General features: G+C 49.9%; 2 protein-coding genes across 2 annotated transcripts; both read left to right on the top strand.

The window, feature by feature from the left end:
- Positions 1–2,814: 2,814 nt before the first annotated feature.
- LOC136537268 (silicon efflux transporter LSI2-like) lies at positions 2,815–4,682 on the top strand. Its single transcript, XM_066529302.1, has 3 exons — positions 2,815–2,961; positions 3,053–3,857; positions 3,975–4,682. The coding sequence occupies exons 1-3, from the start codon at positions 2,815–2,817 to the stop codon at positions 4,247–4,249; spliced, it is 1,227 nt and encodes a 408-aa protein (XP_066385399.1). The 3' UTR covers positions 4,250–4,682.
- Positions 4,683–8,635: 3,953 nt separating this feature from the next.
- On the top strand, positions 8,636–11,512 carry LOC136533078 (probable protein phosphatase 2C 32). Its single transcript, XM_066525650.1, has 3 exons — positions 8,636–9,249; positions 9,444–9,782; positions 9,963–11,512. Exons 1-3 carry the CDS (start codon positions 8,755–8,757, stop codon positions 10,308–10,310), a joined length of 1,182 nt encoding a protein of 393 aa, XP_066381747.1. The 5' UTR covers positions 8,636–8,754; the 3' UTR covers positions 10,311–11,512.
- The last annotated feature ends 1,752 nt before the right edge of the window (positions 11,513–13,264 follow it).

Genomic DNA, 13,264 nt, shown 5'->3' with positions numbered 1-13,264 from the left:
CGAGGGAGACTAGCTTCTGCATGGCAGCATTATCGGACTTTTATCATAGCCACTAGGAACCACAGGTATATCTATGCGCATGATTTCTCGGACGCAGACGCCATGGAGGCGTGGACCACCTGAGAGGCAGAGAGTTGACACTCTCCACATCAGCATCGTTGGCAGGTTTTGCCAAAAAAAAGTGAAAACAGTTTTGTTGTCCTTTCACCAAAAAAAATCAAGAAAAGTGTCGTGCTGCTGCTACCATGCTAAGGAAATTGCTAAGAACAACTCTAGTGTTGCTGAAAAGCAAATTGGAGGAAAAGCAAATCAAACCATACACGCTAGAGCGGTCGAACCATGGTTGTCACAATAAAAATTGGACGTAAACGTGTCAAGCCTAGTCAAGTTAGATAGTATATCTTGCGTGCGGGCCAGCTACCCGTGCCGGCGCAATCACCCTAACCACACGAAGAGGAAGATGGACGAGAGAGGACGTTTCTTTACTCTATACATATGGATTCCACGATCGACATTCATACTAAGAGAGTCGAACTCGACTTTTATTCGTTTCTCATTCACGCCATTGGTTGCATCAGCACTACATGTGCCCGATAGAGTTCGTTGCCTTTCCAAATTCCAACAATTTGGCAACCCAATTGTTGGACGCTCCTATGAAATGCCAATTTAAACGAAGTTCTAGTAGTAGAATTGTTAGGACTTAGATTAGAGTCTATAGATTCACTAGTTCTAATAGTTATTAGCAGCTAAAACTAGTACTAGTGGATTCAAACAGACCTACACTAATAAATCAACTAACTATTAGCTAAAGGCTACTAACTCTTAGTTTCATTAGCAAGTTTGTGGTTGCTAATATGTGCTAACAACCTATTAGTAACATATTAGCAGATGGATCTAAATGTTTTCTCTATTAATAATTAGCTAGCTAATAGTGAGTAGATATTAGCTATTAGCTAGATAACTATCATTGATAGTGGATCTAAAGAAGCCATTAATTTCCCTACAGAGAATTAAAATGAGAGCCCAAGAGTTTAAATAGCCCAACAGATATAAGCCCATCTGCCTATGACAACTGCGTCATTGATGTTCCTTCTATACCAGACGTAGGCCTATCTGGCTATCAGCCTATGGTCTCCGCCGGCTCTCTGCAGGGTTACTGCGTCCATGTCCATGTCCATGTAGATGCTTATTGATTTTTTTATATAATCGAAGGATCTAATTTAGTATTACATGTAAGTTAAACTTCAGTTCAGCTAGAGTGACATAATTAACCGATGATCGGAAACTAAATTGATTGCAACTAAAACCAAAGTAACTGAAACTAAAAATTTTGGTTATATATTCACTCTAAGGGTTTAAGTGACTGAACTAAGCCTAGTTAGCTCGGCAGGTGGCAAAAGGCCTAATAACTAACACCTTCATGTACAGCCACGGCGGCGGCGCAACAAAAAATCTAAATCCAATCCCTATCTCACATCTCTCTCCCAAAATTCCCTCGCAACCCGACATTACAATATAGAAAACAAACGCCATGTTCGTCTGATGGTTTCTGTGGCTGATATAAGCTGACTGATATTGTTTTGTTGTGAGAGAAAAACACTGTACCATGGCTGATAAGCAGTTCAAGAGAACAGGGCGAAAATGTTTCGAAATTTCCTATTATAAAATGAATAGATAAAAAAGGTTATAATCCTATAAAAATGATAGCCTTTATATTTGGCTAAATTCAGAAACGGACGAAGGAGGTTCCTAATATAAAACCAATATTACTATTGAGTTTGTCCCGTTCATTTTTTTTTGACCCTAGGAGTTTGCATCAAGCACAAAGCTATCGTTGTGTGTTCCTCCAATTATACTAACCACATTAGCTTTAATTTTAGGCCATTTTTGTCAATATGACACCTAAAAAGTGCAGTTTGGTCCTGAATACATGGCCGCCTCTCCACTGCTAGTGACGCAACACCGGGGCACTACCCCTGCACGCTGTATTGTCTGCCTCCGTGCCCACGTGACATCTTCCTTTCCCCCCTCTATTCCTATTCCGACCCCCAGCTCCACCCCTATCCCTTGGCTGCCATGGGGCTCTTCCTTTGCCCCATTTGGTCCGCTACCCCTCTAATTGATGTCACAGTTAGGTGCTATCCCGCACATCAGCCACCATCTTAAGTGTGTGGCCACCGTCTCTGTGCTTGAAGGGAGGAAGGAGCATGACACATGAACCCAAGAGAGTAAGAAAGGGAAGGGAGGGCACAAAAGTCATTTTACTAGCTTCATGTTCTAGAGATAAAAACCATATTTTCGTGGTATAGTGCATACAAAACTATTGACGAAGTTGGAAACATGATTTTATGGTATGGTGCGTATTCATGGTTTTAGAGAGTAAAAAACTACCGTGATAGTACAAGCTAGTCTGGTAGAGCTTCACTTCTTGATTCTTGAGCTTCAATTCTTGTTTATCTAGTAGAGAGATTCTGGTAGGGGAGTAGGGTGAGGAGCAGGTGAGAAGTGATTCTGGTGGTGGTTCAATAGGAAGCAGTGGAGAGAAGGTTTTTCTTAGCTCCAAACTTGTAATGTAAATGAAGAAGTAATTCTTATTATATAGTTCTCCATCAGAATATAGTTGCACTTTTGGTAGAGCTTTTCAGAATCAGCTCGAATAAAGAGTCTTTTACTTGTATGCCATTAAAAAAGATAGTCTAATCGTCTATGTCCCTAAAAAGTTCGATCTATCGTCAGTGTCCAAGCTCGAAAAATTTTTCTCTCTCACGCCATTCTGTCACTAACGGTGTGAAATATGGGTGGCAAAGGACTTGAATGCCCCTGGAACTTTTGTTTCTCATGTGCCACTGCCTGCTGGGCGGCACCGTCCTGGACCTATCCATCAGCGGCCTCACCGGCCACATCCCGGCGTCGCTCGGGAACCTGACGTCGCTGCAGGAGCTTCAGCTCAGCGTGAACAAGGTGTCCGGCCCGATCCCGGCCGAGCTCGCGCGCTGCACCAACCTCACCGACCTCGAGCTCGACAACAACCAGATATCCCTGATGTGCCGCCTGTTCCCTCGAGCTCGCCGCCGACTTCGTGCTGGAGCTTGCCGCCGAGCGCAACCTCCCCGCCAAGCCCTTCCTGCTGGCGCTGGCGTCCAGCGCCAACATCGGCTCCAGCGCGACGCCCATCGGCAACCCGCAGAACCTGGTGATCGCGTTCAACAGCAAGATCCCGTTCCCCAAGTTCCTCCTCGGCATCCTGCCCGCCATGCTCGCCGTCATGGCCGTCAACATGGTGATGCTGCTGTGCATGTACTGGAAGGACCTGGATGGGAGCAGCAGCCCCATCGACGTTGACGGCAAGCGGATGGAGGCCGTCGAGGAGGGTGCCGGGGCCCATGCCGGCGTCGAGCGGAGCCCCAAGCTGCAGCTGGGCAGCACCAACGGCGGCAGCGGGTACATGTCGCCGCTGATGACGAAGAACATCTCCACGAAGCACCCGTGGTTCATGCAGTGCACGGAGGAGCGGCGGAAGCTGTTCCTCAAGAGCTTCGCGTACATCGTGACGGTGGGCATGGTGATCGCCTACATGGTGGGGCTCAACATGTCGTGGACGGCCATCACCACGGCCATCGCCCTGGTGGTCGTCGACTTCCGCGACTCCGAGCCGTGCCTCAACACGGTGTCCTACTCGCTGCTCGTCTTCTTCTCGGGGATGTTCATCACGGTGAGCGGATTCAACAAGACGGGGCTGCCGGCGGCCATCTGGAACTTCATGGCGCCCTACTCCAAGGTCAACAGCGTCGGCGGCATCTCCGTGCTGTCCATCATCATCCTCCTGCTCTCCAACCTAGCATCCAACGTCCCAACAGGTACGTACGTATTTATACGTAGCTGCATGCGTGCTATATTAATTGGTTGGCATGCATGTTCCTCAGCACCTGTGCTAATTAATTATTAATTGGTTGGTCCGTACTGCGTGCATGCAGTGCTTCTGATGGGCGGCGAGGTGACCTCGGCGGCGGCGCTGATCTCGCCGGCGGCGGTGGTTCGGTCGTGGCTGCTGCTGGCGTGGGTGAGCACGGTGGCGGGCAACCTGTCACTGCTGGGGTCGGCGGCGAACCTGATCGTGTGCGAGCAGGCTCGGCGGGCGACGCGCAACGCCTACGACCTCACCTTCTGGCAACACATCGTCTTCGGCGTGCCCTCCACCCTCATCGTCACCGCCATCGGCATACCCCTCATCGGAAAGATCAACATCTGACCGACCTCGATCGCTCACGTCGTCGTCGTCGTCGTACTCTCATCGGTATCATCATCGATCACTCCGGCCGGCCGGCCGTCGGTCGCCGGCCACCGTATCGTCGTCGTCTATCATCACTCTATCTTGATCTGCAGCTAGCAGGTAGCCACGCGATGCATGCGCATGCATGCAGGCATCAACGTAACGCCGGCTCATCGTGTGGTGTATACTTATATTACGACAGAGTATAATTGTACGTACGTACAACGTACAGTGCCCCTTCAGTTCCGTATATGTACGTGGTGTGTATTATATATTATTAATTATGGCTCTTTAAATTAAAGCTAGAATTCACTTTTAGCTTTATTTGCTCGTCATCAATCAGACTATATATTGTGATTTTGGAGCGAGAGGAGTAGTAAGTGCATCTGTGCGTGCATTCAGTGTACTGTGAGAGCGAGGAAAAAGGCTTTCAGCGTTTTGCTGAAAAAACAAGCTGAAATATTGTTCCGACTGATTTGTTATGAGAGAAAAATACTATTCTGGCTGAAAAAAAAACAAGCTGAAAAGTACGGATTATAAGACAAGCGAGCATGACCTTGTATATAAGCAGAGTGCACTGTCTGCTGACTGCTGCTGCTGCTTGAAGAAAATATGCATTGCATGTGGATGAGGCCTTCAAACTATAAATATATATCAACCATCTTCTATTTGAAAGCTCTGTTCGTTGGCAGCTTCTATCTGTCTCATAATTGCATTATTGGCTGGATTAGTTGGTTAGCCATCACCCAATTTTATATACTTGTCGTTACATTATTGTATTTACAAACAATACTAGCTACACTTGGTGGCATCGGTAGAAAAGTGTTGGATGGAGGAGGCAGTTTTTTTTAAGGGGCAGTTGGAGCAAGAAACCTAGAAACTTGGAACTAGGTCCTTCGTATATTATCGCATCTCTTTCTCGGTATCTCACTGCCCTTTGTTTAAAAAAGGGGGCAATCATCAGACTACCATTAGTCATGCTCTGAAAATAAATCAAATTCTCAAGTCACTCATCTTAATTACAACATAGATCAACTACACAAGTATCTGCAAATTAAATGCAACACCTTAAAAAGTTCCAGGACGGTGCCGCCCAGCAGGCAGTGGCACATGAGAAACAAAAGTTTCAGGGGCATTCAAGTCCTTTGCCACCCACATTTCACACCGTTAGTGACAGAATGGCGTGAGAGAGAAAAGTTTTTCGAGCTTGGACACTGACGATAGATCGAACTTTTTAGGGACATAGACGATTAGACCATCTTTTTTAATGGTATACAAGTAAAAGACTCTCGAATAAACTAGGAGCGAAGTTATTATACCAAACATGCACTACAATATGTTGTGGACAAAACCACTCTTTACATGTGTCCCATGGATGAAAATCCCTATTTTTATGAGATGTCGTTAACTGGCTAGAATTGTTATAAAAAAACTGGCTAGAATTTGTCCATGGGAATATGGGATTCACAGCATTTTTCTTCATAAAAAAAACAAAAACAAAAACAGAGCAGTTCGGTCGATGGCGGTGCAGTCGGCCACCGCTTTTCGTGAACCATAATCCGTCATCGCCCATCAGTCATCACCGACAACGTAGCACAGGCGCGGGCGAAGAAGCAAAAGCTTCCATGATTCAGTGGATAATAAGCTTGACCGGTGGACTATTGACTACGAATAAAATATGATGCTCGCAGTTGCAGTCCGAGTCAACGTAGCAGGGAGCCAAGGATCAAGGATCATCGTCGTCGACAGCAAAGGCAAAGAAAGCGGTCAAAACCACAGCTACGTCTAGTCTAGAGTCCTAGAGTCTAGACACAGAGACGAGCCTCGCATCATCATTGGATCGCCCCGGCTGCTCGCTCCAGCTCATGGTTGACCTACTACTCCCTTCTCGTTCGCGCGTGCGTGCGCCAGCGATTACGTTTCGTATGCGCAACAGCCCAAGTGGCAGCGCACATGCATGCCGTGCCAAGTGAGCAGCAGTAGCTAGTTGGCATCAGCGGAGCGCTCAGGTTGGATTGATTGGGGGGGGGGGGGGGGGGGGGGGGGGGGGGGGTTGCAGGGGCTGGACTTTTGACCGTTGATCGAAGAGCTGGGCTGGGGCGGCTGCGTACCTACGGAACGGATGCACCCAGTGCACGTGCATTCGTGGATCTCGCGATATGACCATCTAGCTGGTCCACTTCGCACGCAGTCAGACTAGGCTCGTAGCATTCCAGCGAGAGGCGACACCACCGAGAGGCATACGCGATCGAAAGAATCTTTGGCACCTCATTCATCTCGTTCTGGCCCACCCTGACCTAGTCCACAGCACAAATACAGTACACATTTGTCGGGCCCAAGCCCGGCCCGGACCCCAGCAAAACAGACTCGATCCACTCGATACGTCAGGCGGCCGGGCCAGCGGGACGCGCATCAGAACCACGCCGCCACACACAGCCAGTCAGCCACAGCCCTGGCGAGTTCGGCGTAGTGGCCACGAGCCCACGAGCCCACGAATACCGTTTCCCTTGGGTGACTGCGATGGCCCCGCATGGGTCCAGCCGCCCACAGTGCGAACGACCAAGTGCCAACGGCTAGTACATTTCCTCTGCCCCGTCGGCTCGTCCGCTCGTGGACGTGGCCTTCTCTCTCTCCACGTATCCGCCGCTACGGGCACTCTCGCTCTTCCACCCAGAGCGAGCACCTTTGCTCTGACAGGAGGGGCCGGAACACAGGTCGCCAATCTCCGAGGCAGCTTCCGTTTTTTGCTACCAAAAAATGCGCCAGTGTCAAAAGATGATTTCGCAACAGTGTATTACGAAACAAGAAGAAGCCAACTGCGACACGATGAACCGGCGCATTGGCTTTGTGCCAGCGAGGTTGCTTAGCCGAGTGTGCCATGGCAATGGCATGACTGCACGGTTGCTTAGCCTTGCTTCCAACGTTCGTCTGGGTCTGGTCCAATCCTAGACGGTCAGCGTCGCGTCTCTCTCCCACTGGCCTCTCCCCCTCCTCTCGTCGCGAGCGTCCCGTCCCGATCCCCAAGTCTTCCAGGGCACCGGCACCGCCCGTCCGCCCGCAGCTTCCCGGCACGTTCCTTCCGGGCTCCAACTCCCGTCGCATCAGGCGACCACGCCACACACGGGAGAAGGGGCGGCATCCAACGAGACCGCTCCACGCGCCACCCGGCTCTCGCCGTGGCGGACAGCGGTTGGGCGGCGTCCGTGTTCCGTGCCGCGGGACGAGGGAAAAAAGGGTGCGCGACTGCGCGAGCGGCGGTTCGGCCCGTGCAACGGATGGGCAGACAGGCTCCAAGGAAATCAATTGATTAATGACCGCGTCATACACGAGTGGAACGGAGAGCGGCGTTACGTCCACAGGCCAGGCCAGATCGATCGGCGTCGGCTCTTTGTTTGCTTCCCGTGGTCTGGTCTCCCACACGGGATTAAAGTAGCTTTGACTCGCGCGCCGTTCACTCCTCCCAGTTAACACCTGCTCCTCTGCCACCACCGCCGGGCTGGGCTGGGCTGGGCCTCCGCTCCTTTCCTTTCCTTGTCGACTTCTCGTGGTCGTGCCATATGACGACGGCCCCTGCGCTGTATTTTTCCTTGGACTTGCCAGTGTGAAAACCTGGGCACTGGAGACCGGGTATAACACTCCGGAACAGCCGCTTTCTTCTTTTCTCACTGTACTATAGTAATAAATCGCTTGCTTTCACTATCTCTTACGCATTTCGAAATTTCCGAGCTGCTAATGCTGGTGCTTGCGTCTTGCAAATACTTCAATGCATAGAGACTCCGGTTCTCACGGAAGAATTATAGACCCTGCATTTGGTTGGCTTTATGCCTTTATATGCATATATCATAGTCAAACAATGTAACTTGGGAACCAAAATGAAATGCCCTAACTCAAAAGTGGTTGGTGAAACAATGAAAAGTAAGTGCTGGTTATAATTTAAACCGACGTGGATATATAATTAAGATAATGATGAGAGAGTTGCTGTAGTTGATTTTAGATATTGTTTCTTATAAGGTAAATGGGAAGTGTTTTTAGTAGAATTTTTTGTCCTGGAATTTCCCCATGTTGTTTTTTTAAAAAAAATCTCCACTAATATGTTCTCTGAGTGGCTTTCAATTTGTTTTTAAAAAAAAATGGAATTCCGGATTCCAAATAAGCAGTACTTAAATATTGAAGCAAAAAGAAACGTTTTCTCTGAGAGGAAACATAAAACATTTCAAAAGAGCATCTTCATGGCATAGCATATGTTCCGATCTCCATGGACCACGAAAGGCCATTCTTATCCTTGTCCATCATCTCTCCCGTAATGCGCGTCCAGCACAACGCGTGGTGGCCGGTCCACCGTATATAATAATCCCCCTTTCAAACGGCCATCTCCGCAGACCATTCCAAAGCAGCAACCGAGACCAGGACTCGGCGACGAACCCTGAACACAGAGAGAGAGAGAGAGAGCCCGGAAACCCTAGCCCCGCCGCCTCCGCCTCGCGATGTCTTGCACGGTGGCCATCCCGAGCTCGCCAGTCTTCTCGCCCTCACGCCGCCCGCTCTCCTGCAAGGCCGCTTCCGCCTCGCCGGAGCCCGCCGTCGCCGTCGCCGTCTCCGCCTCCTCCCCGGCGCCCGCGCCCGCCGCCGCCGCCGCCGGCTCGCCGCTCCGCCCCTTCGCGCTCCGCGCGCTGCTCCGGGAGGAGGTCTCCCCGTCTCCGTCGCCCCAGCCGCCCTCCGCCGCCGCGGTGGCCTTGGCACCTACTGGGGCCGTGCTGAAGCGGCGGCGACCGGCGCCGCTCGTGGTGCCGGCGTCCGGCGCGGCTGCTGCTGCTGCTGCGGCGGCGGCGGTGGCCGCTGTGGAGGCAGATCCGAGGAACGAGGTGGAGGAGGAGGGGGAGGAGTTCGCGGCGTACTGCCGGAGGGGGAAGGGGAGGAGAAGGGTGGAAATGGAGGACCGGCATGTGGCCAAGGTCGCTCTCGGCGGAGATCCCCAAGTGGTAATCTCGATTGAAAATCTCTCTGACTCTCTGTTTCGATGTGTACTTTTCTCGTGATTTTGAAAAAAATAAGACGAACTTGGAATTGTCCTTCAGTGGCGACTATTCGGGTGTTTTGGGGCGGAAAATTTGCGTTGTTTCCTCTGAAATTTCCTTCAGGACTAGAACTTAATCGACTGATTCCATCTTCTCAGGCGCTGTTTGGTGTATTCGATGGCCACGGCGGGAAAAACGCGGCAGAGTTCGCTGCTGAGAACATGCCCAAGTTTATTGCCGAGGAGTTCAAGAAGGTAAAAGGCGGAGAGATCGAAGGAGCTGTGAAAAGGGGTTACCTCAAGACGGACGAGGAGTTCCTCAAGAGGGACGAGAGCGGGGGCGCGTGCTGCGTCACAGCCGTTCTCCAAAAGGGTGGACTGGTTGTCTCCAATGCCGGAGACTGCCGTGCGGTGCTCAGCCGAGCAGGGAAGGCAGAGGCGCTCACCTCCGACCACCGGGCCTCCCGGGAGGATGAGAAGGAGAGAATAGAGAATTTGGTATGTCCACGATGTCCTGACCTTCTCATTTCTTGCACAAACTCTGCTAATGCAATTGAACAATGCATCGTAGCTGAATGGACTAGATGATTCAGTAATTAATTAACACAATCAAGCATACTACATGAATTATACATTGTTGTGCAATTTCGCTTATGTGCCTGCTCATTTGCTTTTCAGGGTGGATTTGTGGTGAATTACCGTGGAACATGGCGAGTCCAGGGCTCCCTGGCAGTGTCTAGGGGCATTGGGGATGGACATCTAAAGCAGTGGGTTGTGGCTGACCCAGACACCAGGACGCTCCTGGTTGACCAGCAGTGCGAGTTCTTGATACTTGCTTCTGATGGCCTCTGGGATAAGATCGATAATCAGGAGGCAGTAGACCTTGCACGACCTCTCTGCATTAACAACGACAAGACCTCTCGCATGGCTGCCTGCAGGATGCTCACTGAGACGTCGATTTCCAGGGGCTCAACTGATGATATCAGTGTCGTGATCGTGCAGTTGCAGAAAATTTCAAGTTCCTAACCTAATTGGAGAAACTGGACCCAAAACTCTAGCCAGTAGCACTAACAGACTGGTGGAAGGCAGGATAGGTAGACATCATGTTACTTCGCTGGCGAAAGTTTTCATGAGTCGGCGTTATTTTGTGGGAATTTTAACATCCATTCTTTGTCATAAAACCATTCGTTTTATTATTTGATCTATTTGATCCATTCTTTGACAGTACTGAAATAATGCGGGGTGATTTCTCGCTTCATGATCTCGTACTGTAAAAGGCGATTTGCCTATGTACAATGATATATTATATTCATAGTAGATTAAAACTTGCCGTGTTTTTGTTTGTTCTTAAGTTCGTTTTGTGATGAGTGGTTGTCAACGCGATCTACGACCTAGGTTGAGTTTGTGAGCTAACCATGACGTGAGTTAGGTTGTGCGACGTATCTCTTGGTTTTTGGTGTGCAGGTGCGGAGCTCGGAGGCGGTGGTCGACGGTGAGGTGAAGGTCAAGTAGGGCCGTGCCGTGCCGATGGACCGGGAGTGGTGAAGGACGGACGTGAGGCTTGGACTGAGGGACCAGGAGGCCGGGTGAGCAGCCGCGGTGACTGACATCTAGGACATCGACAAGCGTAAGTGTATATGGGAGTGACCGTATTGACCGAGTCAAGACGGCGGACGTGCGAGTTTAGCGGGGCTCAGGAGGACTTGGCGGACGACCAGTTGAGGACAGCGGTGACACGTGTCGAGTGGCGGGGGACGCGTATGAAATACGCTACTCGCGGGCAGTTTGGTAGTTTGGGCCTCAAAACCATTGGTGGCCCATTTCACGGATTTGGGTCTCAAAACCCGAGCGAAGGTTCCAAGGAGGAACGGACGGCACATGGCGGCATTGAGGAGTTCGCGTCGAGGCGAAGCTATCTCATAAAGGACGCGGTGGCCGTCGAATGACAATTATCTCGGGTTGGACCATAGTGCCCTATGGTTAAGTGGTTCGACTCAAAAATATTTAAGGGCAAAACTAGGATTGTGTAATAGCCCTGTTAAATAGGATGAGGGAGCTCCCATCTCCCTCACATCTTTCATTTTGCTCCATCCTTCTCTAGGTTTTCCCCTCCCCTTAGGTTTTCTTGTGAGAGAGGTCCACAAATTAGATAATTTGTGTAAGAACCAAAGATTGCAGTGGGAATGGAGGCCCTAACCTCCTCGTGTCCTCTAGGATTCAATTTGTGAGTTGTTCTTGTGAATCGCGTTTTGTGTTCTTTCGTTCTTTCTTTCCCCCTTCTCTTGTGTGGTTCGATTCGTCGTTTTGAGACCATTTTGATTCGTTCCTTTTGCACTGAGATGAACTAGGACGTGAGTTGAGCCTTTCTACCGAGGGATTTCATCGAATTCCTCACGACTTCATAGATCGGGGCGAATCAAGCTCTAGGGTTGAAAAACCGGTGTTTTTCATGTTTATCCAATTCCCCGTTGATTGGCTTCAAATTGGGCGATGATCTCCTAGAGGTAGCTCACTTATTGCCTTGTGACCATGTGGTCAAAATTTGGTGGCAATTGGTTTTGATTTGGTCGCAAATCAGGATTTTCCTTGCTCCGGGCATTTTTCGGACGACTCTATTTGTGCTGATTTTGCGAACTCGTGGACAGTCCGTCCCTGACCCCCGGACAGTCCGCCGTCACTGTTCACGTCGTGAGTAGAAGGTCTTCTTTTGGTCATGTTTTGCTACTCTGAACGCCAGACAGTCTGGGCCTACCCGCGGACAGTCCGGGGCTGCTGCTGAAGCGTGTCCAGAACTATTTCAGTAAGTTCATTTTCTGGTGTTTGATTTGCGGACAGTCCAGGATTCAACCGCGGACAGTCCTCCGTTCTTCTTTCTGCCCAAGTCAGAACTGTTTCTCATCGTTCAGTTTTTAGGAGTTGAACGCCGGACAGTCCGGCCCTCAACCCCGGATAGTTCGGGACCTGACCCACAGACACTCTAGGCTCCCTACGGCAGACAGTTTGGGCCTGTGCAGATTGTCCTGCTTTCTCTTATTCTTTCGAGCACTTGTTTCCATATGTTCTCAGTTGATCCGCTGTACCTCTTGGTCATCGCCAAAGGTACCCAGCCACCGTTGGCTTGTGATCATACCGTTGTCTAGTGCCTTTGCTCTTTGGTCGTGATTTTGGGACAACGGCTTAAAGTTTCGAAAGAAATTTGAGACTCCCATTCACCCCCCCTCTGGTCGTTGTTTTTGGTCCTTCAATTGATATCCAAGCCGGTTATGGATCATTCCACCTTAATCGGTCCGTGATCCATGAAGGCGACATGGAGCGTGGTTCCGGTAAACCACCGTTCTTCGATGGAACAAACTACCCCTATTGGAAGATTCACATGTCGGCGCATCTTTAGGGAATTGATTGAAAAGTTTAGGAGATTTGTGAGAATGCTAATTACGTTGTGCTTGATGCTCGCAACACTCAGGATCAAATTGATCAACACAACATAAACAACAAGGCTCGCAGTGTTCCCTTTTCGAGTCTTTCACTTTCTGAGTTTGAGAGTCTCCGATTGCACGACTGGTCGAGAGATCTAGATGAGACTTTAGAGCTATCACGAGGGAACCGCATAGGTCCAAACCAAACTCTTTGAGACATACAAGCGAGAGTATGAGAACTTCTCTCAGTTGGATGGAGAGTCTATCGATGCCATGTTCTCTCACTTTTAGACGATTGTGAACAAGATGTGGGCAAACAAGCCATAGCTACCTTATGATGATCATGAGAGGGCACTCAAGTTACTATATGCCCTAGATCGGAAGTTTTGGGATGTGAAGGTGTTCGCTATCATTGAGTCCGCGAACTACGACACCCTCATCGTGGATGAGCTTTTCAGCAAGCTCAAGTCCACCGATATTGATTACCATACCCAAGCCAAGATCAAGAACCCCTCTACACCGACTATGGCTTTGGTCTCTGGTAACGGCTCAAGTTCTTCAGCT

The sequence above is a fragment of the Miscanthus floridulus genome, chromosome 2 (assembly GCF_019320115.1).
Source record: "Miscanthus floridulus cultivar M001 chromosome 2, ASM1932011v1, whole genome shotgun sequence".
NCBI classification, from domain to species: Eukaryota; Viridiplantae; Streptophyta; class Magnoliopsida; order Poales; family Poaceae; genus Miscanthus; species Miscanthus floridulus.
The sequence above is the reverse complement of the archived record's forward strand: the minus strand, read 5'-3'. Positions and strand labels throughout refer to the sequence as shown.

What these genes read in the sequence shown, in the direction of transcription:
- LOC136537268 (XM_066529302.1), top strand. Translation starts at nt 2,815, where the DNA reads ATGCCCCTGGAACTTTTGTTTCTCATGTGCCACTGCCTGCTGGGCGGC. An exon ending in TTCAGCTCAGCGTGAACAAG is followed by an intron (nt 2,962 to 3,052) that starts GTGTCCGGCCCG and finishes TGATGTGCCGCC; the next exon opens with TGTTCCCTCGAGCTCGCCGC. An exon ending in AGCATCCAACGTCCCAACAG is followed by an intron (nt 3,858 to 3,974) that starts GTACGTACGTAT and finishes GCGTGCATGCAG; the next exon opens with TGCTTCTGATGGGCGGCGAG.
- LOC136533078 (XM_066525650.1), top strand. Translation starts at nt 8,755, where the DNA reads ATGTCTTGCACGGTGGCCATCCCGAGCTCGCCAGTCTTCTCGCCCTCA. An exon ending in TCGGCGGAGATCCCCAAGTG is followed by an intron (nt 9,250 to 9,443) that starts GTAATCTCGATT and finishes CCATCTTCTCAG; the next exon opens with GCGCTGTTTGGTGTATTCGA. An exon ending in AGGAGAGAATAGAGAATTTG is followed by an intron (nt 9,783 to 9,962) that starts GTATGTCCACGA and finishes TTTGCTTTTCAG; the next exon opens with GGTGGATTTGTGGTGAATTA.